The sequence below is a fragment of the Xenopus tropicalis genome, chromosome 5 (genome assembly GCF_000004195.4).
Source record: "Xenopus tropicalis strain Nigerian chromosome 5, UCB_Xtro_10.0, whole genome shotgun sequence".
Lineage (NCBI taxonomy): Eukaryota > Metazoa > Chordata > Amphibia > Anura > Pipidae > Xenopus > Xenopus tropicalis.
The window spans coordinates 1,765,785-1,791,750 of record NC_030681.2 but is presented as its reverse complement, the minus strand read 5'-3'; the positions used below and the strand labels follow the sequence as shown (position 1 = coordinate 1,791,750).

General features: G+C 50.5%; 1 protein-coding gene across 1 annotated transcript; it reads right to left on the bottom strand.

Moving 5' to 3' along the window:
- Nucleotides 1-12,289: 12,289 nt before the first annotated feature.
- Nucleotides 12,290-16,443, bottom strand: LOC116410926. Its single transcript, XM_031902573.1, has 2 exons — nucleotides 14,685-16,443; nucleotides 12,290-12,374 (listed from the first exon to the last, which is right to left on the bottom strand). The coding sequence occupies exons 1-2, from the start codon at nucleotides 16,344-16,346 to the stop codon at nucleotides 12,369-12,371; spliced, it is 1,668 nt and encodes a 555-aa protein (XP_031758433.1). The 5' UTR covers nucleotides 16,347-16,443; the 3' UTR covers nucleotides 12,290-12,368.
- Between the last annotated feature and the right edge of the window lie 9,523 nt (nucleotides 16,444-25,966).

Below are 25,966 nucleotides of genomic sequence, written 5' to 3'. Positions count from 1 at the left end.
AGCTCCTCAGTCAGAGAAATATCTGCAAGGGAAGTGTTGGTGGGGGGGGGGGGGGGCTGCTTTCTCTGTGGCAGTTTCTGCCTGCTAATAGTTAATGGGGCTGTGGGCAATTAGCCAGATACCCCTATATATCTATGTGGCCAGTTACCCCATATACATCTATGTGGCCAATTATCCAGTTACCCCATATATATCTATGTGGCCAGTTACCCCATATACATCTATGTGGCCAATTATCCAGTTACCCCATATATATCTATGTGGCCAGTTACCCCATATACATCTATGTGGCCAATTATCCAGTTACCCCATATATATCTATGTGGCCAGTTACCCCATATACATCTATGTGGCCAGTTACCCCATATACATCTATGTGGCCAGTTACCCCATATACATCTATGTGGCCAGTTACCCCATATACATCTATGTGGCCAGTTACCCCATATATATCCAGTTACCCAATATATATCTATGTGGCCAGTTACCCCATGTATATCTATGTGGCCAATTATCCAGTTACCCCATATATATCTATGACTTGCCAGGGGGGGTTGTGGGGTTGCCCAGGGAGCAGGAAGCCAGACACGAGGCACGTGGTCTGTGAGTTTGGGCTACAGGGGACCTTGAGACTCAGCCGCCGAACCTGATAGGGTCCAAGGCCCCCTGATAACGGCCGATACCGCAGTCACACTCTGTACTGAGGAGTAAAGGGGAACGCCAGGGGGTGCTGAGATTATGATTTAGGGGGTTCACTCACCCCACTGTTATCAGCTCCTTCCCACGATGAAACTCACTATTTATTCCCATGAGGTGTCACGGCCAGTCTGTGGCTACTTGCCCCCCAGTACAAGGCTCTCTCCCCCCAGTTGGGAGCTCTGTCAGGGAGCCAAGGGGAGCCTAGAACTCTGCATACTGAAGGGCCAAACCTATAGGAATAGGGGCCCCAAGGCAATTCCTCAGCTAATGGAATATGTCTGAAATCTGCCCTGTCCAATCGGCAATGTCTCAGCTGCCATTTCCCAGCATCCCCTGCCAGTCCGGCATCAAACTGCCCAGTACATCCACACAACTTAATCAGGCGGCTGAGCCCAGTCATGGCTTGTCTCTATCAGCAGAACCAGCATCAGCTTATGGATTGGCCAACGTGTGTAACTGCAACCTGCCCAATCCTGACCAAGAACCTTACCAAGAGGCCCACCTCAGTGGGACAGGGTCTTGTTTCTGGGGGAGTAGGAAGTACTGAGATCTGGTTTCTGGGGGAGTAGGAAGTACTAAGATCTGGTTTTTGGGGGAGTAGGAAGTACTGAGATCTGGTTTCTGGGGGAGTAGGAAGTACTGAGATCTGGTTTCTGGGGGAGAAGGAAGCACCTGAGATCTTGTTTTGGGGGTGTAGGAAGCACCTGAGATCTTGTTTCTGGGGGAGTAGGAAGTACCCCAGAGTTTGTTTCAGGGGGGTAGGAAGCACCTGAGAGTTTGCTTCTGGGGAAGAAGAAGTACCTGGGATCTTGTTTCTGGGGGAGTAGGAAGTACCTGAGAGTTTGTTTCTGGGGGAGTAGGAAGTACCTGAGAGTTTGTTTCTGGGGGAGAAGGAAGTACCTGAGATCTTGTGAATGGGGGAGTAGGAAGTACCTGAGATCTTGTTTCTGGGGGAGAAGGAAGAACCTGAGATCTTTTTCTGGGGGTGTAGAAAGTACCTGAGATCTTGTTCCTGGGGGAGAAGGAAGCACCTGAGATCTTGTTTTGGGGGTGTAGGAAGTACCCAAGATCTTGTTTCTGGGGGAGTAGGAAGTACCCCAGAGTTTGTTACTGGGGGAGTAGGAAGTACCCCAGAGTTTGTTTCAGGGGGGTAGGAAGCACCTGAGAGTTTGCTTCTGGGGAAGAAGAAGTACCTGGGATCTTGTTTCTGGGGGAGTAGGAAGTACCTGAGAGTTTGTTTCTGGGGAGAAGGAAGTACCTGAGATCTTGTTTCTGGGGGAGTAGGAAGTACCTGAGATCTTGTTCCTGAGGGAGTAGGAAGTACCTGAGAATTTGTTTCTGGGGGAGTAGGAATTGCCTAAGAGTTTGTTTTTGGGGTGTATGATGTACCTGAGAGTTTGTTTCTGGGGGAGTAGGAAGTACCTGAAAGTTTGTTTTTGAGGGAATAGAAAGTACCCCACATCTTGTTTCTGGGGGAGTACCAAATTATTTGTTTCTGGAGGAGTAGGATGTACCAAATAATTTGTTTCTGGAGGAGTAGAAGGTACCAAAGAGTTTGTTTCTGGGGGAGTAGAAGGTACCAAAGAGTTTGTTTCTGGGGGAGTAGAAGGTACCAAAGAGTTTGTTTCTGGGGGAGTAGAAGGTACCAAAGAGTTTGTTTCTAAGGGAGTAGAAGGTACCAAAGAGTTTGTTTCTGGGGGAGTAGAAGGTACCAAAGAGTTTGCTTCTGGGGGAGTAGAAGGTACCAAAGAGTTTGTTACTGGGGGAGTAGAAGGTACCAAAGAGTTTGTTTCTGGGGGAGTAGAAGGTACCAAAGAGTTTTTTTCTGGGGGAGTAGAAGGTACCAAAGAGTTTGGTTCTGAGTGAGTAGAAAGTACCAAAGAGTTTGTTTCTGGGGGAGTAGAAGGTACCAAAGAGTTTGTTTCTGGGAGAGTAGAAGGTACCAAAGAGCTTGTTTCTGGGGGAGTGGAAGGTACCAAAGAGTTTGTTTCTGGGGGAGTAGAAGGTACCAAAGAGTTTGTTTCTGGGGGAGTAGAAGGTACCAAAGAGTTTGTTTCTGGGGGAGTAGAAGGTACCAAAGAGTTTGTTTCTGGGGGAGTAGAAGGTACCAAAGAGTTTGCTTCTGGGGGAGTAGAAGGTACCAAAGAGTTTCTTTCTGGGGGAGTAGAAGGTACCAAAGAGTTTCTTTCTGGGGGAGTAGAAGGTACCAAAGAGTTTGTTTCTGGGGGAGTAGAAGGTACCAAAGAGTTTGTTTCTGGGGGAGTAGAAGGTACCAAAGAGTTTGTTTCTGAGGGACTAGAAGGTATCAAAGAGTTTGTTTCTGGGGGAGTAGAAGGTACCAAAGAGTTTGTTTCTGGGGGAGTAGAAGGTACCAAAGAGTTTGTTTCTGGGGGAGTAGAAGGTACCAAAGAGTTTGTTTCTGGGGGAGTAGAAGGTACCAAAGAGTTTGTTTCTGAGGGACTAGAAGGTATCAAAGAGTTTGTTTCTGGGGGAGTAGAAGGTACCAAAGAGTTTGTTTGGGGGGGGGTAGGCATTACTGTGGGACAGAGTAGGCGCTGTGCAGAGTTACTAATGCTTTGTAGGCATTGCCTTGGGGTTTTGTTTTGGAGGCTCAGTTTTCACTGAGCTCTTGTTTCCTGAGCTTGGGCATTACCTCGAGATCTTGTTACTAAAGGTGTGGGCATGATTGTCATGAGATCTCCTTCCTGTGAAATAATCTCTCATGTGATTGGGTATATGTCTGCGGGGGGGGGGTAAGTCATGAAGCAAAGACAACCTGTTTTTCTAGATTAAGCCTGGATACAATAACTAGGTGCCAAGTTAGTAGGAAGCTGGCAAAGCCCAAAAAGTTACTCATGTTATAATTGTATAACTGGGGGGGTGATTAAGTAGGGAGTATAAATCATGAGAATCTGCTGAGCGCTGGGCTGAGAAAATAGTTTTGCCACGTGCACTTTGTGGCCACTCCCCTAATTGCCACACCCACTTTACCAAAACAAACCCCAGATGTGGCAGGTATATCTGTGTTATCTGTCTAATTACTACTATGAATGGAAAATGAGCATATTAGCCCCAGTCGTTCCACTATAATTACTACCATGAATGGACAATGAGCATATTATGGAAGGCTAAGGAGATACATTGGGGGAAGATATGGAAGGCTGAGGAGATACATTGGGGGGAAGATATGGAAGGCTGAGGAGATACATAGGAGGGAAGATATGGAAGGCTGAGGAGATACATTGAGGGAAGATATGGAAGGCTGAGGAGATACATTGGGGGAAGATATGGAAGGCTGAGGAGATACATTGGGGGAAGATATGGAAGGCTGAGGAGATACATTGGGGGAAGATATGGAAGGTTGAGGAGATACATTGAGGGAAGATATGGAAGGCTGAGGAGATACATTGGGGGAAGATATGGAAGGCTGAGGAGATACATTGGAGGGAAGATATGGAAGGCTGAGGAGATACATTGGGGGAAGACATGGAAGGCTGAGGAGATACATTGGAGAGAAGATATGGAAGGCTGAGGAGATACATTGGGGGAAGATATGAAAGGCTGAGGAGATACATTGGGGGGAAGATATGGAAGGCTGAGGAGATACATTGGGGGAAGATATGGAAGGCTGAGGAGATACATTGGGGGAAGATATGGAAGGCTGAGGAGATACATAGGAGGGAAGATATGGAAGGCTGAGGAGATACATTGGGGGAAGATATGGAAGGCTGAGGAGATACATTGAGGGAAGATATGGAAGGCTGAGGAGATACATTGGGGGAAGATATGGAAGGCTGAGGAGATACATTGGGGGAAGACATGGAAGGCTAGGGAGATACATAGGAGGGAAGATATGGAAGCCTGAGGAGATACATTGGGGGAAGATATGGAAGGCTGAGGAGATACATAGGAGGGAAGATATGGAAGGCTGAGGAGATACATTGGGGGAAGATATGGAAGGCTGAGGAGATACATTGGGGGAAGATATGGAAGGCTGAGGAGATACATTGAGGAAATATATGGAAGGCTGAGGAGATACATTGGAGGGAAGATATGGAAGGCTGAGGAGATACATTGGAGGGAAGATATGGAAGGCTGAGGAGATACATTGGGGGAAGATATGGAAGGCTGAGGAGATACATTGGAGGGAAGATATGGAAGGCTGAGGAGATACATTGGAGGGAAGATATGGAAGGCTGAGGAGATACATTGGAGGGAAGATATGGAAGGCTGAGGAGATACATTGGAGGGAAGATATGGAAGGCTGAGGAGATACATTGGGGGAAGATATGGAAGGCTGAGGAGATACATTGGGGGAAGATATGGAAGGCTGAGGAGATACATTGGAGGGAAGATATGGAAGACTGAGGAGATACATTGGAGGGAAGATATGGAAGGCTGAGGAGATACATTGGAGGGAAGATATGGAAGGCTGAGGAGATACATTGGAGGGAAGATATGGAAGGCTAGGGAGATACATAGGAGGGAAGATATGGAAGCCTGAGGAGATACATTGGAGGGAAGATATGGAAGGCTGAGGAGATACATTGGAGGGAAGATATGGAAGGCTAGGGAGATACATAGGAGGGAAGATATGGAAGCCTGAGGAGATACATTGGAGGGAAGATATGGAAGGCTGAGGAGATACATTGGAGGGAAGATATGGAAGGCTGAGGAGATACATTGGAGGGAAGATATGGAAGGCTGAGGAGATACATTGGAGGGAAGATATGGAAGGCTGAGGAGATACATTGGAGGGAAGATATGGAAGGCTGAGGAGATACATTGGGGGAAGATATGGAAGGCTGAGGAGATACATTGGAGGGAAGATATGGAAGGCTGAGGAGATACATTGGAGGGAAGATATGGAAGGCTGAGGAAATACATTGGGGGAAGATATGGAAGGCTGAGGAGATACATTGGAGGGAAGATATGGAAGGCTGAGGAGATACATTGGAGGGAAGATATGGAAGGCTGAGGAGATACATTGGAGGGAAGATATGGAAGGCTGAGGAGATACATTGGAGGGAAGATATGGAAGGCTGAGGAGATACATTGGGGGAAGATATGGAAGGCTGAGGAGATACATTGGGGGAAGATATGGAAGGCTGAGGAGATACATTGGAGGGAAGATATGGAAGGCTGAGGAGATACATAGGAGGGAAGATATGGAAGGCTGAGGAGATACATTGGGGGAAGATATGGAAGGCTGAGGAGATACATTGGGGGATGGACCCCTGGAGGAAAAGCAATGGTCCAGCTCAGACTGTGCATATGTCAGGGTACTGGTGGCACTGAATAAAGTGGGGTACAGTCACCCATAGAAAACGTCCCCTTGGAGCGGCCTGGAACACACGGGGTTAGTGCGCTTGGCTCGGTTGTGCAGTTATTGTCCCATTACTCACAGTGACACCTTGTTCCTATGAGCCCGGTCCTTAATGATTAATCAACATAAATATCAGTACAAAGGCCCAATTGAGCAGAGGGCTCAGTCTCTGGCTCCGCCCACATACCTGCGCGCCGGGGGGCCGACACAGAGCCTGGGAACTGAATGGGACGGGGGGGGGGGGGGGGCAAATACTGGTACCATCACTGTACAACAGAGTGCATTGTGGGACTGGGGGGCAGATTGGAGTAGTTGTTTCTAGGAGCAGCTTCTCAGCAGCCTGACTTCTGGCTACACTGGGAAACTCTCCCATGGGATGGGATATACAGGGGTTAATTCTAGTTCCTATAGGCTGTTACAGACGGTCCCATATACGGGGGGTTAATTCTAGTTCCCATAGGCCGTTACAGATGGTCCCATATACGGGGGGTTAATTCTAGTTCCCATAGGCTGTTACAGATGGTCCCATATACGGGGGGTTAATTCTAGTTCCCATAGGCTGTTACAGATGGTCCCATATACGGGGGGTTAATTCTAGTTCCCATAGGCTGTTACAGATGGTCCCATATACGGGGGGTTAATTCTAGTTCCCATAGGCTGTTACAGATGGTCCCATATACGGGGGGTTAATTCTAGTTCCCATAGGCTGTTACAGATGGTCCCATATACGGGGGGTTAATTCTAGTTCCCATAGGCTGTTACAGACGGTCCCATATACGGGGGGTTAATTCTAGTTCCTATAGGCCGTTACAGATGGTCCCATATACGGGGGGTTAATTCTAGTTCCCATAGGCTGTTACAGATGGTCCCATATACGGGGGGTTAATTCTAGTTCCCATAGGCCGTTACAGACGGTCCCATATACGGGGGGGTTAATTCTAGTTCCTATAGGCCGTTACAGATGGTCCCATATACGGGGGGTTAATTCTAGTTCCTATAGGCCGTTACAGACGGTCCCATATACGGGGGGTTAATTCTAGTTCCTATAGGCCGTTACAGACGGTCCCATATACGGGGGGTTAATTCTAGTTCCTATAGGCTGTTACAGACGGTCCCATATACGGGGGGTTAATTCTAGTTCCTATAGGCCGTTACAGACGGTCCCATATACAGGGGTTAATTCTAGTTCCTATAGGCCGTTACAGACGGTCCCATATACGGGGGGTTAATTCTAGTTCCCATAGGCCGTTACAGACGGTCCCATATACGGGGGGTTAATTCTAGTTCCTATAGGCTGTTACAGACGGTCCCATATACGGGGGGTTAATTCTAGTTCCTCTAGACTGTTACAGACGGTCCCATATATGGGGGGTTAATTCTAGTTCCCATAGGCCGTTACAGACGGTCCCATATACGGGGGGTTAATTCTAGTTCCTATAGGCCGTTACAGACGGTCCCATATACGGGGGGTTAATTCTAGTTCCTAAAGGCCGTTACAGACGGTCCCATATACGGGGGGTTAATTCTAGTTCCTATAGGCCGTTACAGAAAGTCCCATATACAAGGGGTTAATTCTAGTTCCTATAGGCCGTTACAGACGGTCCCATATACAAGGGGTTAATTCTAGTTCCTATAGGCCGTTACAGACAGTCCCATATACAAGGGGTTAATTCTAGTTCCTATAGGCTGTTACAGACAGTCTCATATACGGGGGGTTAATTCTAGTTCCTATAGGCCGTTACAGACAGTCCCATATACAAGGGGTTAATTCTAGTTCCTATAGGCCGTTACAGACGGTCCCATATACGAGGGGTTAATTCTAGTTCCTATAGGCCGTTACAGACGGTCCCATATATGGGGGGTTAATTCTAGTTCCTATAGGCTGTTACAGACAGTCCCATATACAGGGGGTTAATTCTAGTTCAGAAGGTGCCACACTATTGGCTAATACAGGTGCCAGTCTGTGCCATACAGGGTGCCCCAAGCCAATCACAAAACAACACCAAAGCAAAGGCAAAGTTAACCATGCAATGCCCCGGGGCAATAGGGAAAATCTCTCTTGTTATCGACCCAGTGACCTCCCTGCAACCTTCCCCCAGCAGAAATCTCTCCATCCAAACACAGTTATCTGCCCCGGTACCTCCCCGGGGCCCCAACATTCCACAGGGGGCAGGGGGTATCTGTGCAACGTGTGGCACGCCAGGTAGGCAGAGCAATGGGCAGAGCAATGGGCAGATGAATGTATGGGGGGCAGTATGGCACAGTGGGGGGTAATTAGCCGTGGGTATAGCCCTCCCTTCCCACTCAAATGGAGCAAAATAATGTAGCAGCCTGTCTGTTTATATTCCCTGTACTGTTGGGTCCGACTCCGGAAACAATGTAGCAGCCTGTCTGTTTATATTCCCTGTACTGTTGGGTCCGACTCCGGAAACAATGTAGCAGCCTGTCTGTTTATATTCCCTGTACTGTTGGGTCCGACTCCGGAAACAATGTAGCAGCCTGTCTGTTTATATTCCCTGTACTGTTGGGTCCGACTCCGGAAACAATGTAGCAGCCTGTCTGTTTATATTCCCTGTACTGTTGGGTCCGACTCCGGAAACAATGTAGCAGCCTGTCTGTTTATATTCCCTGTACTGTTGGGTCCGACTCCGGAAACAATGTAGCAGAAGTCGGTTGATAAAGAGTCCAGGGGAGAAGTGGCTACATTGTGTCAGTTGTCGGAACCAGAGAACATTATTAAGTACAAATGGGAATAAGGGATTTGGCTGTTGGGGTAACAGTCGTGGGGGTTATAGAACTCCCGGGGCCCCAGCGTTGTGCAACTGCACTCCTTACCAGCCTATCACAGTGAGGGTCACTGAATGATGTCATGGGGAGCGGTCATGTGACGCGGGCGAGATTGCAGGAGGCACAAGGACAAATCTGACCCCAAGGAATAAACTGCCCATTAACTCTTTCATCTCCGCTGCGCAACTCCCTGCACTGCCTGAGCCAGAAACTTCCCAACTGCTGGGGGCCTGTATCACCCTGGGGGTGCCCACCTGCACCCTCAGCAGCACCCAGTAATCGGGGCTCATTTGCATTGTACCCACATCATACCCACATTGTACCCACATCATACCCACATTGTACCCACATTGTACCCACATCATACCCACATTGTACCCACATCATACCCACATTATACCCACATTGTACCCACATTGTACCCACATCATACCCACATTGTACCCACATCATACCCACATTATACCCACATTGTACCCACATCATACCCACATTGTACCCACATCATACCCACATTGTACCCACATTATACCCACATTGTACCCACATCATACCCACATTGTACCCACATCATACCCACATTATACCCACATTGTACCCACATTGTACCCACATCATACCCACATCGTACCCACATTGTACCCACATCATACCCACATCGTACCCACATCATACCCACATTGTACCCACATTGTACCCACATTGTACCCACATTGTACCCACATCATACCCACATTGTACCCACATCATACCCACATCATACCCACATTGTACCCACATCATACCCACATCATACCCACATCGTACCCACATTGTACCCACATCATACCCACATTGTATCCACATTGTACCCACATCATACCCACATTGTACCCACATTGTACCCACATTGTACCCACATCATGCCCACATTGTACCCACATCATACCCACATCATACCCACATTGTACCCACATTGTACCCACATTGTACCCACATCATACCCACATTGTACCCACATCATGCCCACATCATACCCACATTGTACCCACATCATACCCACATTGTACCCACATTGTACCCACATCATACCCACATTGTACCCACATCATACCCACATTGTACCTACATCATACCCACATTGTACCCACATCATACCCACATCATACCCACATTGTACCCACATCATACCCACATAATACCCACATCATACCCACATTGTACCCACATTGTACCCACATCATACCCACATTGTACCCACATCATACCCACATTTTACCCACATCATGCCCACATCATACCCACATTGTACCCACATCATACCCACATTATACCCACATTGTACCCACATCATACCCACATTGTACCCACATCATACCCACATTATACCCACACTATACCCACATCATACCCACATTGTACCCACATCATACCCACATTATACCCACATTGTACCCACATCATACCCACATTGTACCTTCATTGTACCCACATTATACCCACATCATACCCACATTATACCCACACTATACCCACATCATACCCACATTGTACCCACATCATACCCACATTATACCCACACTGTACCCACATCATACCCACATTATACCCACATTGTACCAACATCATACCCACATCATACCCACATTGTACCCATATTATACCCACATTATACCCACATTATACCCACACTGTACCCACATCATACCCACATCGTACCCACATTGTACCCACATCATACCCACATTGTACCCACATCATACCCACATTGTACCCACATCGTACCCACATTGTACCCACATCGTACCCACATTGTACCCACATCGTACCCACATTGTACCCACATCGTACCCACATTGTACCCACATCATACCCACATTATACCCACATTGTACCCACATTATACCCACATTGTACCCACATTGTACCCACATCATACCCACATTGTATCCACATCGTACCCACATTGTACCCACATCATACCCACATTATACCCACATCATACCCACATTATACCCACATTGTACCCACATCATACCCACATTATACCCACATCATACCCACATTATACCCACATTGTACCCACATCATACCCACATTATACCCACATCATACCCACATTATACCCACATTGTACCTGTCACACAACGTATGACGTATGAGCCGCTAGCACAATCAGGGAAATACCACACGTGCCACAGGGGTTGTTTCACAGGGGTTTATTACAACCAAACGTAGATAAACAGGGAAAGGGCAATACGCATGGAAGGTCCACAAGTCCCAATTACATCAATCCTCCTACAGGGAGTCTTCAGGGCAACCCCCCTCTGCACAGTCTCCAGGGAACAAAGGCCGAGTCTCCCAGCCCAACCCCCAATACACAAAGGTGTCCCACCCAGACAGTCACAATTACCTGGGTAGCCTCCCCAGGCAGTTCCAATGGGAATAAACAAAGTTCCTTTTTGGGTAGTTCCACAGAAACACACTACCTTGGTTCCAGGGGCAAACAGTCCTTCCACAGGGGTTAGGGTAATCCAGTTGGAGGGAATCTTCCTGCCTGAGCTAGGATGGATCCCAAGGAACCGCAGGGGAGGGTGTCCTGTCACAGCTAGGGTGGATCCTAAGGAACCGCAGGGGAGGGTGTCCTGCCGTAGCGAGGTTACACCCAGATCAACAAAAGCTCCTTCTCCCCCCCCAACCTCTGGGTTTTCTACCCTGCTGCTGGTACCTCCCCTCTTTTCCACACCCCCTAGGATTGATTGGTTAGGAGGCTGACCCTGCTTCTGCTTAACCCAACCCTAGCAGCTCCAATTGGCAGGGTCCCCTGCAGCATCATTAGGGGAGGGGTTTAACCTAGGAGGGGCTTGCCCAGCTCCTCTGGAGGGGACTTCTGGGAGCTTCTTTGTTTAAAACCCTTTCGGCGGGAAAACAGAACAATGGGCTGCCACCATCTTGGCTAGATCATGCACTGGCTAAACATGGGGCCAGTATAAGGGTTTTTTGGTCACACTTCTCCCCCCTGGCGCAGGTGGTTTCCCTGGGGCTCCCCTTTATTAGGGAGGGCCTCAGGAACCACTGCTGGTCGGTTAGTCCTCCTGGCGTGAGAGTCCATCTGCATTGTGATGCTCTTTTCCCTTTCGGTGTTGAATGGTGAAGTTATACTGTTGAAGCAGGAGGCTCCATCTTAGAAGTTTCCCATTGTCTCCTGAGACCCTCTGTAACCAACTGAGGGGGTTGTGATCTGTCACAACAGTGAATTCTCTGCCATACAGATAGGGCTGCAGTTTCTGTAAAGCCCATACAATTGCCAGGCACTCCTTTTCAATGGTGGCATAGGCAGCCTCTCGGGGTAACAGTTTCCTGCTCAGGTAGGCAACGGGGTGCTCCTCACCATAGGTATTAACTTGGGAAAGTACTGCTCCAAGGCCAAAATTGGAAGCATCAGTCTGCAAAATGAAGCGCCGGGAGAAATCTGGGGCCGCCAGCACAGGGGAACTAGCCAGAGCTTGCTTTAGAGCGTTCATGGCTGACTCACATTCTGGGGGCCACACAATGGTTCGAGAACGTTGGCGACTTGTCAGATCTGTCAAGGGTTTGGCAACAGTACTATAGTTAGGGATAAATTTCCGATAATAACCTGAAGTTCCTAAGAAGGCTAATACCTGTTTTTGAGTTTTGGGTATAGGCCACTGACAAATTGCCTCAACTTTAGCAGGATCAGGGCGAAGCTGTCCACCCCCAACTCTATGTCCCAAGTATTGTACCTCGGCCATGGCTAAGTGGCACTTTTCTGGCTTAAGGGTAAGCCCAGCATCCTGAATTTGAGCAAAAACTCGCTGGAGGTGCTGGAGATGCTCCTCCCAAGTCTGGCTAAAGACAGCTATGTCATCCAGATAGGCCTGAGCAAAGTCCTGCATTCCCTCCAGCAGCCTGTTCACCAGGCGTTGGAAAGTTGCGGGCGCGTTTCTCATACCAAAGGGCATTACCGTAAATTGATATAAACCAAAGGGGGTGAGGAAGGCTGACTTTTCCTGGGCACTAGGGGCAAGGGGAATCTGCCAGTAACCGCGGCTGAGATCAAGGGTAGTCAAATATTTTGCATTTCCCAGCCGGTCTAAGAGCTCATCTACCCTGGGCATTGGGTAAGCATCAGTGGTGGTCACATCATTAAGTCGTCTATAGTCCACACAGAATCGGGTACTACCATCTTTCTTGGGCACCAGCACCACAGGTGAAGCCCATGGGCTATGGGAGGGAGTAATAACCCCAAAGGCCAACATCTCATCTATCTGACTTTTCATCTCTGGCCGAACTGCTTCGGCCACTCGGTAAGCAGGGCTACGTATAGGTAACTGAGTTCCTGTATCAACTTTATGTTCAGCCCAGTGGGTGCGCCCTGGGTTCGCCGAAAACATGGGAGAATAGGAATGTAAAATTTTACGAAGTTGGTCTTGTTGAGATAGGTGAAGGTGGTCACTTATGGTAACTGCGTCTATTCCCCTGGCTGGAGTGGCCTCCTCAATAAGGTTGGGGAGTGGAGGATCATCAGTACCTTCAACTGGTGCACTGCATATGGCACTAACAATGTCCTCTCTGATGTGATAAGGCTTCATCATATTTATGTGGACAGTCTTATAGTGAGATGGGTCCTCAGGGGGAGTTACCACATAGGTTGTATCATGAAGCTTATGAGTGACCACATAGGGTCCTTCCCATGCAGCCTGGAGCTTGTCATGACGTGTGGGTACTAGGAGAAGCACCTTGTCTCCTTCCATAAACCTGCGTTCCCTGGCCTTGCGGTCATACCACACTTTCTGCCTTTGCTGAGCTGCGGAGAGGTGATCATGTGCCAGGCTGGTCATTTGTTCCAGACGCTGGCGAAACTTTAATACATAGGGGATTATGGGGACTTCTTGTGATTGTGGGGCCCCTTCCCAATATTCACATAGTAAATCTAAGGGGCCTCGGACCCTTCGACCATACAACAGTTCAAAGGGAGAGAATCCTGTGGACTCTTGGGGAACTTCTCGATAGGCAAATAGCAAATGGGGCAAATAACGCTCCCAGTCCTTCTCGCCAGATTCCACAAATGTCCGTAACATGGTCTTTAGTGTCCCATTAAATCTCTCACAAAGACCATTTGTTTGGGGGTGGTATGGGGATGAGTGGATCGCCCGGACCCCACAACGCTGCCACAGGCATTGCAGTAGTTGGGATGTGAACTGGGGTCCCTGGTCTGACAATATTTCACTAGGAAAGCCCACCCGGCTGAAAATCTGGATAAGGGCATCAGCCACTGTGGGGGCATCAATTTTACGCAATGCTACAGCTTCTGGGTACCGGGTGGCATAATCCATTACAGTGAGGATATACTGTTTTCCAGAACGGCTTGGCCGGCTAAGGGGCCCAATAAGATCAACTGCCACCCGTTGGAAGGGCTCACTGATGATGGGCAAGGGGCAGAGGGGAAACTTGGGCTTATCATTGGCCCTGCCAGTCCTCTGACAGCTGTCACATGTGCGGCAGTACCGCGTCACCTCCTGTGAGATGCCAGGCCAGTAAAATTTTGGGTCAATCGGTGTCGAGTACGGGTAACCCCCTGGTGTCCAGCTAAAGGGATCTCATGGGCCATGTGAAGAAGCTGAGCCCGATAACTCAGGGGTACTATAAGTTGTCGGGAACACTTCCATGGCTGGTTGGGGTTCCCCTTCACAATCCTATAGAGTAGCACCCGCTCCCAAACAATCTGTTCCCCTCGCTCATTTGGGGGTTTCCCTGCCTTAATTCGTATACATTCTAAGGTAGGGTCAGTGTGCTGAGCTTCCCTAAAGGTAGTGGGGTGGAGCAAGTCAGGGGTAGGGGGACTGTCACAGTCAGCTGCAGGTTCTCTTACCCCTTGTGGCGCATCCATGGAGACAGCGTTGACTTCATTAGTATCTCGGGAGAGGCTGCATTCAATATGGCCCACATCATTGCCCAGGAGGATCTCAGCAGGCAGTTGTCGCAGTATGCCAACTCGATGAGTAAACGGTCCGTGTCCTAGATCCAAGGTGACCTGGGCTATGGGAATATCTTGTTTGTGCCCCCCAGCCAGAACAATGCGGGCAGTTTTGCCAGGAATCACTGCATCTGCAGAGACAATATGGGGCTCCACTAGGGTAATAAATGATCCTGAGTCTAAGAACCCCTCCACCTGCCTACCATTGATCCTGACAGGAAGTACATGTTTTCTGGGCTGTCCACTGTTGTCCCAGCCCATCCCCAAGACAACATATTCCTCTATTACATCCTCTCTTGGCCTGGGAGGGGCAACCGCTGGGTCTGTGGTAAGCTGCCGTACTGTCTGGATAACTTGCTGACGAATATTGGGTCCTGGTGAAGAGACAGCAGCGACCTGCCAAGGTGCAGAGAGCCTCCCTGTGGGCCCTGGCGGGGCAGGACGTAGATTTAAAGGGCAGGCTGGAGATAAATGGGCCAGAGATCCACAACGGAAACAGGTCCGGGGTGTGGCTGCGCGAGTAGGTGCTGAGAGGGTGCGATTAGGTAAATGGTTTAACCGCGGAGGCTGGGGGCGGTCCAGACCACGGGTGTTGACCATAGTACCTGAAGCAAGGGTAAGGGGGCGGGCCTGGGAGCGGTTCTCAATATACTCATCCGCTAGCTGGGTGGCCTCATCTAGGGTGCCTGGCTTGCGGTCACTTACCCACTCCCGTACCTCAGTGGGGCATCGTTCAAGGAATTGTTCCTTAAGGATAAGCTGGCATAAGTCTTCCAGAGTGTGGGTCTTGTTGCCGCGTATCCAGTGGCGAAATGCCCTTTGTAGTTTCCCACCAAAGTTCTGGTAGGTATCTTGAGGGATTTTAACCAGGCTACGGAATGTTCTCCGGTAGGAATCCGGCGTAATGGAATAGCTGGCTAAAAGTATCCGCCGTACTTCCCCATAATTCGCCCTCTGAGGATAAGGGATTTCCTGATAAACTTCATTAGCTTTGCCTGTGAGCTTACCCGCCAGTATAAGCACCCACTCCTCCTGAGGGACTCGGTGGTCCTCACACAAACCTTCAAAGGAGCGAAGGAAACCGTCTATGCTCTGCTTAGATTCATCAAATGTGGGGAAAGCAGCATGAGTCAATTTCACCACTCGCCGCTGAGCATTGGGTGACCCCACAGCAGGCCCAGAGCTCAAGGGCCCAGGCTGATTGGCCTGCAAAGTTAGGCGCCATACCTCTAGCCGTTCTGCTGGGGACAGGCCTGGGCCAATAGCAGCTAAGTGTTTATGGAACATAGTGAGAGTGCTGTCCTCACCTCCCTCCGCTGCATCTTGATGCAAGTTAGACATCTCTTCTCCCCCCTCAGGAGTCTCCGGGTCCCCCTGGGTGTCGCCTTCTTGGGTAGGCTGAGCATGGGGAGTGAGTAGCTCCATCAGCTCGTGTCTCCGCTTCCCCTCTGGGTCAATACCCCACCGGTGGCAGAGCCGTTGCAGCGTGGGTAGCCGGAGCTCAGAGAGCTCATGAGCTGTAAGGTCCAAGTAGTTCCCTGATGTGCTAGCATCCATATCCGCACCACTGCCACCAGAAATGTCACACAACGTATGACGTATGAGCCGCTAGCACAATCAGGGAAATACCACACGTGCCACAGGGGTTGTTTCCCAGGGGTTTATTACAACCAAACGTAGATAAACAGGGAAAGGGCAATACGCATGGAAGGTCCACAAGTCCCAATCACATCAATCCTCCTACAGGGAGTCTTCAGGGCAAACCCCCTCTGCCCAGTCTCCAGGGAACAAAGGCCGAGTCTCCCAGCCCAACCCCCAATACACAAAGGTGTCCCACCCAGACACCCCACAATTACCTGGGTAGCCTCCCCAGGCAGTTCCAATGGGAATAAACAAAGTTCCTTTTTGGGGAGTTCCACAGAAACACACTACCTTGGTTCCAGGGGCAAACAGTCCTTCCACAGGGGTTAGGGTAATCCAGTTGGAGGGAATCTTCCTGCCTGAGCTAGGATGGATCCCAAGGAACCGCAGGGGAGGGTGTCCTGCCGTAGCGAGGTTACACCCAGATGAACCAAAAGCTCCTTCTCCACCCACAACCTCTGGGTTTTCTACCCTGCTGCTGGTACCTCCCCTCTTTTCCACACCCCCTAGGATTGATTGGTTAGGAGGCTGACCCTGCTTCTGCTTAACCCAACCCTAGCAGCTCCAATTGGCAGGGTCCCCTGCAGCATCATTAGGGGAGGGGTTTAACCTAGGAGGGACATGCCCAGCTCCTCTGGAGGGGACTTCTGGGAGCTTCTTTGTTTAAAACCCTTTCGGCGGGAAAACAGAACAATGGGCTGCCGCCATCTTGGCTAGATCATGCACTGGCTAAACATGGGGCCAGTATAAGGGTTTTTTGGTCACAGTACCCACATCATACCCACATTATACCCACATCATACCCACATTATACCCACATCATACCCACATTATACCCACATTGTACCCACATCATACCCACATTATACCCACATCATACCCACATCATACTCACATTGTACCCACATCATACCCACATTATACCCACATCATACCCACATTATACCCACATTGTACCCACATCATACCCACATTATACCCACATCATACCCACATTATACCCACATTGTACCCACATCATACCCACATCATACTCACATTATACCCACATCATACCCACATTATACCCACATCATACCCACATTGTACCCACATCATACCCACATCGTACCCACATCATACCCACATCGTACCCACATCATGCCCCGCCCAGTGACATCACACCTCATCTCCCTGCCCAGTAGTGCGCTAACCCTACAGGCACCCCATTTATTGCCCCCAAACCCTATGTCCCCGGGGACCTACAGAAATTTAACCTGTTTGCCTGTCATCTGCCCCACATGGCACAGGGAACCCCATAACCTGACTGCCCTTACAGTAAGGAACCCCTTCCTATGCTGATGGTGAGATCTCCTTTCCTCCCCACCCCCAATGTATCACTCATTCCCCCTCTCTGGGTAGGGAACCCCATAACCTGACTGCCCTTACAGTAAGGGACCCCTTCCTATGCTGATGGTGAGATCCCCTTTCCTCCCCACCCCCAATGTATCACTCATTCCCCCTCTCTGGGTAGGGAATTCCATAACCTGTCTGCCCTTCCAGTAAGGAACCCCTTCCTATGCTGATGGTGAGATCTCCTTTCCTCCCCACCCCCAATGTATCACTCATTCCCCCTCTCTGGGTAGGGAATTCCATAACCTGTCTGCCCTTACAGTAAGGAACCCCTTCCTATGCTGATGGTGAGATCCCCTTTCCTCCCACCCCCAATGTATCACTCATTCCCCCTCTCTGGGTAGGGAACCCCATAACCTGACTGCCCTTACAGTAAGGAACCCCTTCCTATGCTGATGGTGAGATCCCCTTTCCTCCCACCCCCAATGTATCACTCATTCCCCCTCTCTGGGTAGGGAATCCCATAACCTGACTGCCCTTACAGTAAGGAACCCCTTCCTATGCTGATGGTGAGATCCCCTTTCCTCCCCACCCCCAATGAATCACTCACTGGGTTCAAGGGTGGGTTCAAGGGTGGGTGCAGGGGTGGGTGCAGGGGTGGGTGCAAGGGTGGGTGCAATGGTGGGTGCAAGGGTGGGTGCAATGGTGGGTGCAAGGGTGGGTGCAGGGTTGGGTGCAAGGGTGGGTGCAGGGGTGGGTGCAAGGGTGGGTGCAGGGGTGGGTGCAAGGGTGGGTGAAGGGCTGGGTGCAGGGGTGGGTGAAGGCGTGGGTGCAGGGGTGGGTGCAGGGGTGGGTGCAGGAGTGGGTGCAGGAGTGGGTGCAGGGGTGGGTGCAGGGGTGGGTGCAGGGGTGGGTGCAGGGGTGGGTGCAGGGGTGGGTGCAGGGGTGGGTGCAGGAGTGGGTGCAGGGGTGGGTGCAGGAGTGGGTGCAGGGGTGGGTGCAGGAGTGGGTGCAGGGGTGGGTGCAGGAGTGGGTGCAGGGGTGGGTGCAGGAGTGGGTGCAGGGGTGGGTGCAGGGGTGGGTGCAGGAGTGGGTGCAGGAGTGGGTGCAGGGGTGGGTGCAGGAGTGGGTGCAGGGGTGGGTTCAGGAGTGGGACTGGGCAGGAGAGACAGGAGGGCACTTCCCCCAATGCCGACACTTCAGCCTGAGATTAAATAAAGGAGCTTTCCAAGTGGCCCCGACTGATAAGATCTTTATCTCCCATTGGCCTCAGGCTTATCGGATCTGTCCCCTCATACCTGGCGTGTTTGTACCAAGGCCAAGTCTGCCCTTTATTCCTCCTCCTGACTATACACACTGCCCCGCCATTACTGCCCCTGCCCCTCATACCATCTTGCCTTACTATACACACTGCCCCGCCATTACTGCCCCTGCCCCTCATACCATCTTGCCTTACTATACACACTGCCCCGCCATTACTGCCCCTGCCCCTCATACCATCTTGCCTTACTATACACACTGCCCCGCCATTACTGCCCCTACCCCTCATACCATCTTGCCTTACTATACACACTGCCCCGCCATTACTGCCCCTGCCCCTCATACCATCTTGCCTTACTATACACACTGCCCCGCCATTACTGCCCCTGCCCCTCATACCATCTTGCCTTACTATACACACTGCCCCGCCATTACTGCCCCTACCCCTCATACCATCTTGCCTTACTATACACACTGCCCTGCCATTACTGCCCCTACCCCTCATACCATCTTGCCTTACTATACACACTGCCCCGCCATTACTGACCCTGCCCCCATGATTCTGTGGGAGCTGCCATATTGCTGCCTCTCCCTGTGTATCTGTACGAGTGCAGGGGCAATAGAAATGGCAGTAAATGTATAATCCCCAAATATCTTAACGTTTCCCTAGAGATACTCACTTATTGCTCCTGATCTGCCCATACCCCGCCCCGATCCACCTATACCCCGCCCCAATCCACCTATACTCCGCCCCCACTCTGCCTATACCCCGCCCAGATCCACATATACCCCGCCCCCAATCCACCTATACCCCGCCCCCAATCTGAGCAATGATCTACACAGCACCCCTAATCTATACAGTGCATTTAACTCTTTTATCTCATGTTCTGTGTAGATTAGGGTCAGATAGGAACCAATCAGCAGCTAGGCTGACCTGATAGGGAACTGAAGCCTGTCTGTGCTTGAGTGAGTGCAGGGCTGTGATTGGCTCTCCCCCTCCTACAGGGACCGTTAGGACACGCCCACCCCCCATATGAAACCCAGACAGGGACCTGAGAGGATCTATAGGGAGCCCCAATAAAGGGGCCATTGTTACAGATAATGATCATTATTGCCTAATGGATTGGGGGGTGTCACTTATTCTATTTGTCTCCTTAAAATAGGGTGCTCCCAATTCTGATTGGCTGGCCTTGAATAGCCAATAAGGCTGCAGGAATGAAGCAAACACAATGGTTCGGAACATTTCACTGCCTTCCCGTGCTTCTCCTCTTTGTCCCACCAGGAGGCGGAGTCTGATCACTGAAAAGATCCGCTGGATCCCTCGCTAGGTTCTTTCCCTTTGATTCTGAGTGACGACCCACCTGCAATTCAGCCCCAGCCCATCTCTCTGTATAACTAGGGAAGTATCCGGGAACATGCCAGTCTCCATAGAAACACATATGTCTGAGGAGCTGGAGCTGCCATGTGTCTTACTGTCCTGACTCTATCCAGAATGAAACTAAGGGCCCCTATTGGCCCATCCCTGGGGGCTGATTCATGTTGCACATCCAACAGCCTCAACTTCATTTCTGGAAACAAACAGCAGCTCCGTCTCGCTTTATGGCAGGGATTCCACATATACAGCATTGCAGCATCTGATTCCCTGTATCTCTGCATAGCGGGAGGGAGAAGAAAGCTCCGCAGGAACAGAGCAAACAAAACCACTGCAATAAGTGCATCTCCCAGGGGCCCCAGTTCCCAGTGGGACACTTGTTTCTATATATCTGTAACCTTGTTATGGGCTAAGGGGGCCCAGCCTGAAGGCCAGTTAGGGGGGGATTTGGGGTGAGTGCTTATTTGTGCCCTGGGTACCCCTGGAACTATAGCGGGGTGACTGTTACCCCAATGTTTCTATATATCTGTAACCTTGTTATGGGCTAAGGGGGCCCAGCCTGAAGGCCAGTTAGGGGGGGATTTGGGGTGAGTGCTTATTTGTGCCCTGGGTACCCCTGGAACTATAGCGGGGTGACTGTTACCCCCAATGTTTCTATATATCTGTAACCTTGTTATGGGCTAAGGGGGCCCAGCCTGAAGGCCAGTTAGGGGGGGATTTGGGGTGAGTGCTTATTTGTGCCCTGGGTACCCCTGGAACTATAGCAGGGTGACTGTTACCCCAATGTTTCTATATATCTGTAACCTTGTTATGGGCTAAGGGGGCCCAGCCTGAAGGCCAGTTAGGGGGGGATTTGGGGTGAGTGCTTATTTGTGCCCTGGGTACCCCTGGAACTATAGCGGGGTGACTGTTACCCCAATGTTTCTATATATCTGTAACCTTGTTATGGGCTAAGGGGGCCCAGCCTGAAGGCCAGTTAGGGGGGATTTGGGGTGAGTGCTTATTTGTGCCCTGGGTACCCCTGGAACTATAGCAGGGTGACTGTTACCCCAATGTTTCTTTATATCTGTAACCTTGTTATGGGCTAAGGGGGCCCAGCCTGAAGGCCAGTTAGGGGGGGATTTGGGGTGAGTGCTTATTTGTGCCCTGGGTACCCCTGGAACTATAGCGGGGTGACGGTTACCCCAATGTTTCTATATATCTGTAACCTTGTTATGGGCTAAGGGGGCCCAGCCTGAAGGCCAGTTAGGGGGGGATTTGGGGTGAGTGCTTATTTGTGCCCTGGGTACCCCTGGAACTATAGCGGGGTGACTGTTACCCCAATGTTTCTATATATCTGTAACCTTGTTATGGGCTAAGGGGGCCCAGCCTGAGGCCAGTTAGGGGGGGATTTGGGGTGAGTGTGTGACTTTAGAGTGCAAGCTCCACTGGGGAGGGAATGTATAATATGTTGGTGCCATAGAAATGACAGAGAATAATAATAACTTTGCCCCAAATCCCTTAATTCTCTCTTGTTGCAGAAATAAAAGCCCGACCCGGTGCGGATCCCAAACTGGGGCCCATTGTGCCCACATCAAGGGGATAATCCGCTGGTGAATGTGGAGGAAACATGGAAACAAACAGACGGGGGCAGGAGACAAAGGCCGGGCCCTTTCAGGCTGAAGTGCAGTTGGTCGGTGCCAGAACCTCGGGCCCCGGTTATTATACAAGAGCCATTGGCCCGGCTGCTCGGGGAGAAGGAAAACAACAGTAAAGGACACGCACTCAGCTCTGTAATTGCTTTCAGCCCACAAACCTTTGTCAACAAGAGTTGAGTGACCTGGGAGTTACTGGGAGTTACTGGGAGCGGATCGGGCTGATTCAGCAGGAACCGACTGCTCCCACCGCCGACAGGTGAAAGGTTTATGGCTCCTCAGGCAGGTTCCCCTCCTTCCAGTCCAACTGCTTTATAAATCTGATAAGATTCCGATGCCAACGCCGAGCCAACGAGGTTCTTATCTGAGGAATCGGCTGTTCCCGCTGGACCCAATCTCGGGTTCTATTTACTAACAGATCCAGGAAACAAAACAAGTTTAATGATGTTATTGGAGGAACTGGTTCAAATAAACAGCGATATCAGGGACACGGGTAACACGACTGAACCCCCAACATGGGGCCCTTGGGAGCCGTGACAACATCATAAGTCGGAGGGGGCAGCACAGGAAGTGATAACATGTAAAATATTCACTTATAATCAGCGCTTAGTCACATGACTCAGCAAAAGTTGTTCATATAAACAATAGTCAAGGGCATTAGAATTCAATTAGTTTCCCTGATCAGTAAAACAGCCTGTACTAAGCACAATTCAGCAGGAACAGCCCCCTAAGTTTGCCCATAGCCTGTACAGAGAGATACCATAAAACTATGGCACATAGGGATTCCCCTGTACTAAGCACAATTCAGCAGGAACAGCCCCCTAAGTTTGCCCATAGCCTGTACAGAGAGATACCATAAAACTATGGCACATAGGGATTCCCCTGTACTAAGCACAATTCAGCAGGAACAGCCCCCTAAGTTTGCCCATAGCCTGTACAGAGAGATACCATAAAACTATGGCACATAGGGATTCCCCTGTACTAAGCACAATTCAGCAGGAACAGCCCCCTAAGTTTGCCCATAGCCTGTACAGAGAGATACCATAAAACTATGGCACATAGGGATTCCCCTGTACTAAGCACAATTCAGCAGGAACAGCCCCCTAAGTTTGCCCATAGCCTGTACAGAGAGATACCATAAAACTATGGCACATAGGGATTCCCCTGTACTAAGCACAATTCAGCAGGAACAGCCCCCTAAGTTTGCCCATAGCCTGTACAGAGAGATACCATAAAGCAATGCCGTTCTTGCAGCTTTCCCCAATGACTTTGGGAGGTTTCGGCCCCTTCTCCTTCCCCCCCCCCCCGGTCCCATGACTCTGCTGAAACTCGAGGCCCTTATGATGTCACAGTAATTACACACTGAGGCTTAAATATATCCCCGGCCTTTATAGCTGTGAATAGGAAATCTGAAAAGGGGCCTCGAGATTAAGCTAATTAGCAGTCCTTGTACATTCGCTGCGTCTCCAACCCCCCCCGCGCTTTGTACCCAGAGAGGCTCCGAGCCCAGCGCTCTGCTTGTTCTCTTACTGGGATGTCAGAAATAATCCCCTTATGTGCAGGGAAATACCAGCAATATTATGTGTAGCTATGGGGGAGTGTATTTCCTGGAACCCATGTGACTGTCTCTGCTTCCTTTGCACGGGGGAACGTATTTCCTGGTACCCATGTGACTGTCTCTGCTTCCTTTGCACGGGGGAGTGTATTTCCTGGTACCCGTGTGACTGTCTCTGCTTCCTTTGCACGGGGGAGTGTATTTCCCGGTACCCGTGTGACTGTCTCTGCTTCCTTTGCACGGGGGAGTGTATTTCCCGGTACCCATGTGACTGTCTCTGCTTCCTGTGCACGGGGGAGTGTATTTCCTGGTACCCATGTGACTGTCTCTGCTTCCTTTGCACGGGGGAACGTATTTCCTGGTACCCATGTGACTGTCTCTGCTTCCTTTGCACGGGGGAGTGTATTTCCCAGTACCCATGTGACTGTCTCTGCTTCCTTTGCACGGGGGAGTGTATTTCCCAGTACCCATGTGACTGTCTCTGCTTCCTTTGCACGGGGGAGTGTATTTCCCGGTACCCATGTGACTGTCTCTGCTTCCTGTGCACAGGGGAGTGTATTTCCTGGAACCCATGTGACTGTCTCTGCTTCCTTTGCACGGGGGAGTGTATTTCCTGGAACCCATGTGACTGTCTCTGCTTCCTGTGCACGGGGGAGTGTATTTCCTGGTACCCATGTGACTGTCTCTGCTTCCTTTGCACGGGGGAACGTATTTCCTGGTACCCATGTGACTGTCTCTGCTTCCTTTGCACGGGGGAACGTTTTTCCTGGTACCCGTGTGACTGTCTCTGCTTCCTGTGCACGGGGGAGTGTATTTCCCGGTACCCATGTGACTGTCTCTGCTTCCTGTGCACGGGAGAGTGTATTTCCTGGTACCCATGTGACTGTCTCTGCTCCCTTTGCACGGGGGAGTGTATTTCCCGGTACCCATGTGACTGTCTCTGCTCCCTTTGCACGGGGGAGTGTATTTCCTGGTACCCGTGTGACTGTCTCTGCTTCCTTTGCACGGGGGAGTGTATTTCCTGGTACCCATGTGATTGTCTCTGCTCCTTTGCACGGGGGAGTGTATTTCCCGGTACCCATGTGACTGTCTCTGCTTCCTGTGCACAGGGGAGTGTATTTCCTGGAACCCATGTGACTGTCTCTGCTTCCTTTGCACGGGGGAGTGTATTTCCTGGAACCCATGTGACTGTCTCTGCTTCCTGTGCACGGGGGAGTGTATTTCCTGGTACCCATGTGACTGTCTCTGCTTCCTTTGCACGGGGGAACGTATTTCCTGGTACCCATGTGACTGTCTCTGCTTCCTTTGCACGGGGGAGTGTATTTCCCAGTACCCATGTGACTGTCTCTGCTTCCTTTGCACGGGGGAGTGTATTTCCCGGTACCCATGTGACTGTCTCTGCTTCCTTTGCACGGGAGAGTGTATTTCCCGGTACCCATGTGACTGTCTCTGCTTCCTTTGCACGGGGGAGTGTATTTCCTGGTACCCATGTGACTGTCTCTGCTTCCTTTGCACGGGGGAGTGTATTTCCTGGTACCCATGTGACTGTCTCTGCTTCCTTTGCACGGGGGAGTGTATTTCCTGGTACCCATGTGACTGTCTCTGCTTCCTTTGCACGGGGGAGTGTATTTCCTGGTACCCATGTGACTGTCTCTGCTTCCTTTGCACGGGGGAGTGTATTTCCTGGTACCCATGTGACTGTCTCTGCTTCCTTTGCACGGGGGAGTGTATTTCCCGGAACCCATGTGACTGTCTCTGCTTCCTTTGCACGGGGGAGTGTATTTCCCGGTACCCATGTGACTGTCTCTGCTTCCTTTGCACGGGGGAGTGTATTTCCTGGTACCCATGTGATTGTTGTCACACAACGTATGACGTATGAGCCGCTAGCACAATCAGGGAAATACCACACGTTCCACAGGGGTTGTTTCACAGGGGTTTATTACAACCAAACGTAGATAAACAGGGAAAGGGCAATACGCATGGAAGGTCCACAAGTCCCAGTCACATCAATCCTCCTACAGGGAGTCTTCAGGGCAACCCCCCTCTGCACAGTCTCCAGGGAACAAAGGCCGAGTCTCCCAGCCCAACCCCCAATATACAAAGGTGTCCCACCCAGACAGTCACAATTACCTGGGTAGCCTCCCCAGGCAGTTCCAATGGGAATAAACAAAGTTCCTTTTTGGGTAGTTCCACAGAAACACACTACCTTGGTTCCAGGGCAAACAGTCCTTCCACAGGGGTTAGGGTAATCCAGTTGGAGGGAATCTTCCTGCCTGAGCTAGGATGGATCCTAAGGAACCGCAGGGGAGGGTGTCCTGCCGTAGCGAGGTTACACCCAGATCAACAAAAAGCTCCTTCTCCACCCACAACCTCTGGGTTTTCT

Bases quoted from the DNA above. Each gene is read 5' to 3' on its own strand.
- LOC116410926 (XM_031902573.1), bottom strand. From the start codon at position 16,346: ATGGATGCTAGCACATCAGGGAACTACTTGGACCTTACAGCTCATGAG.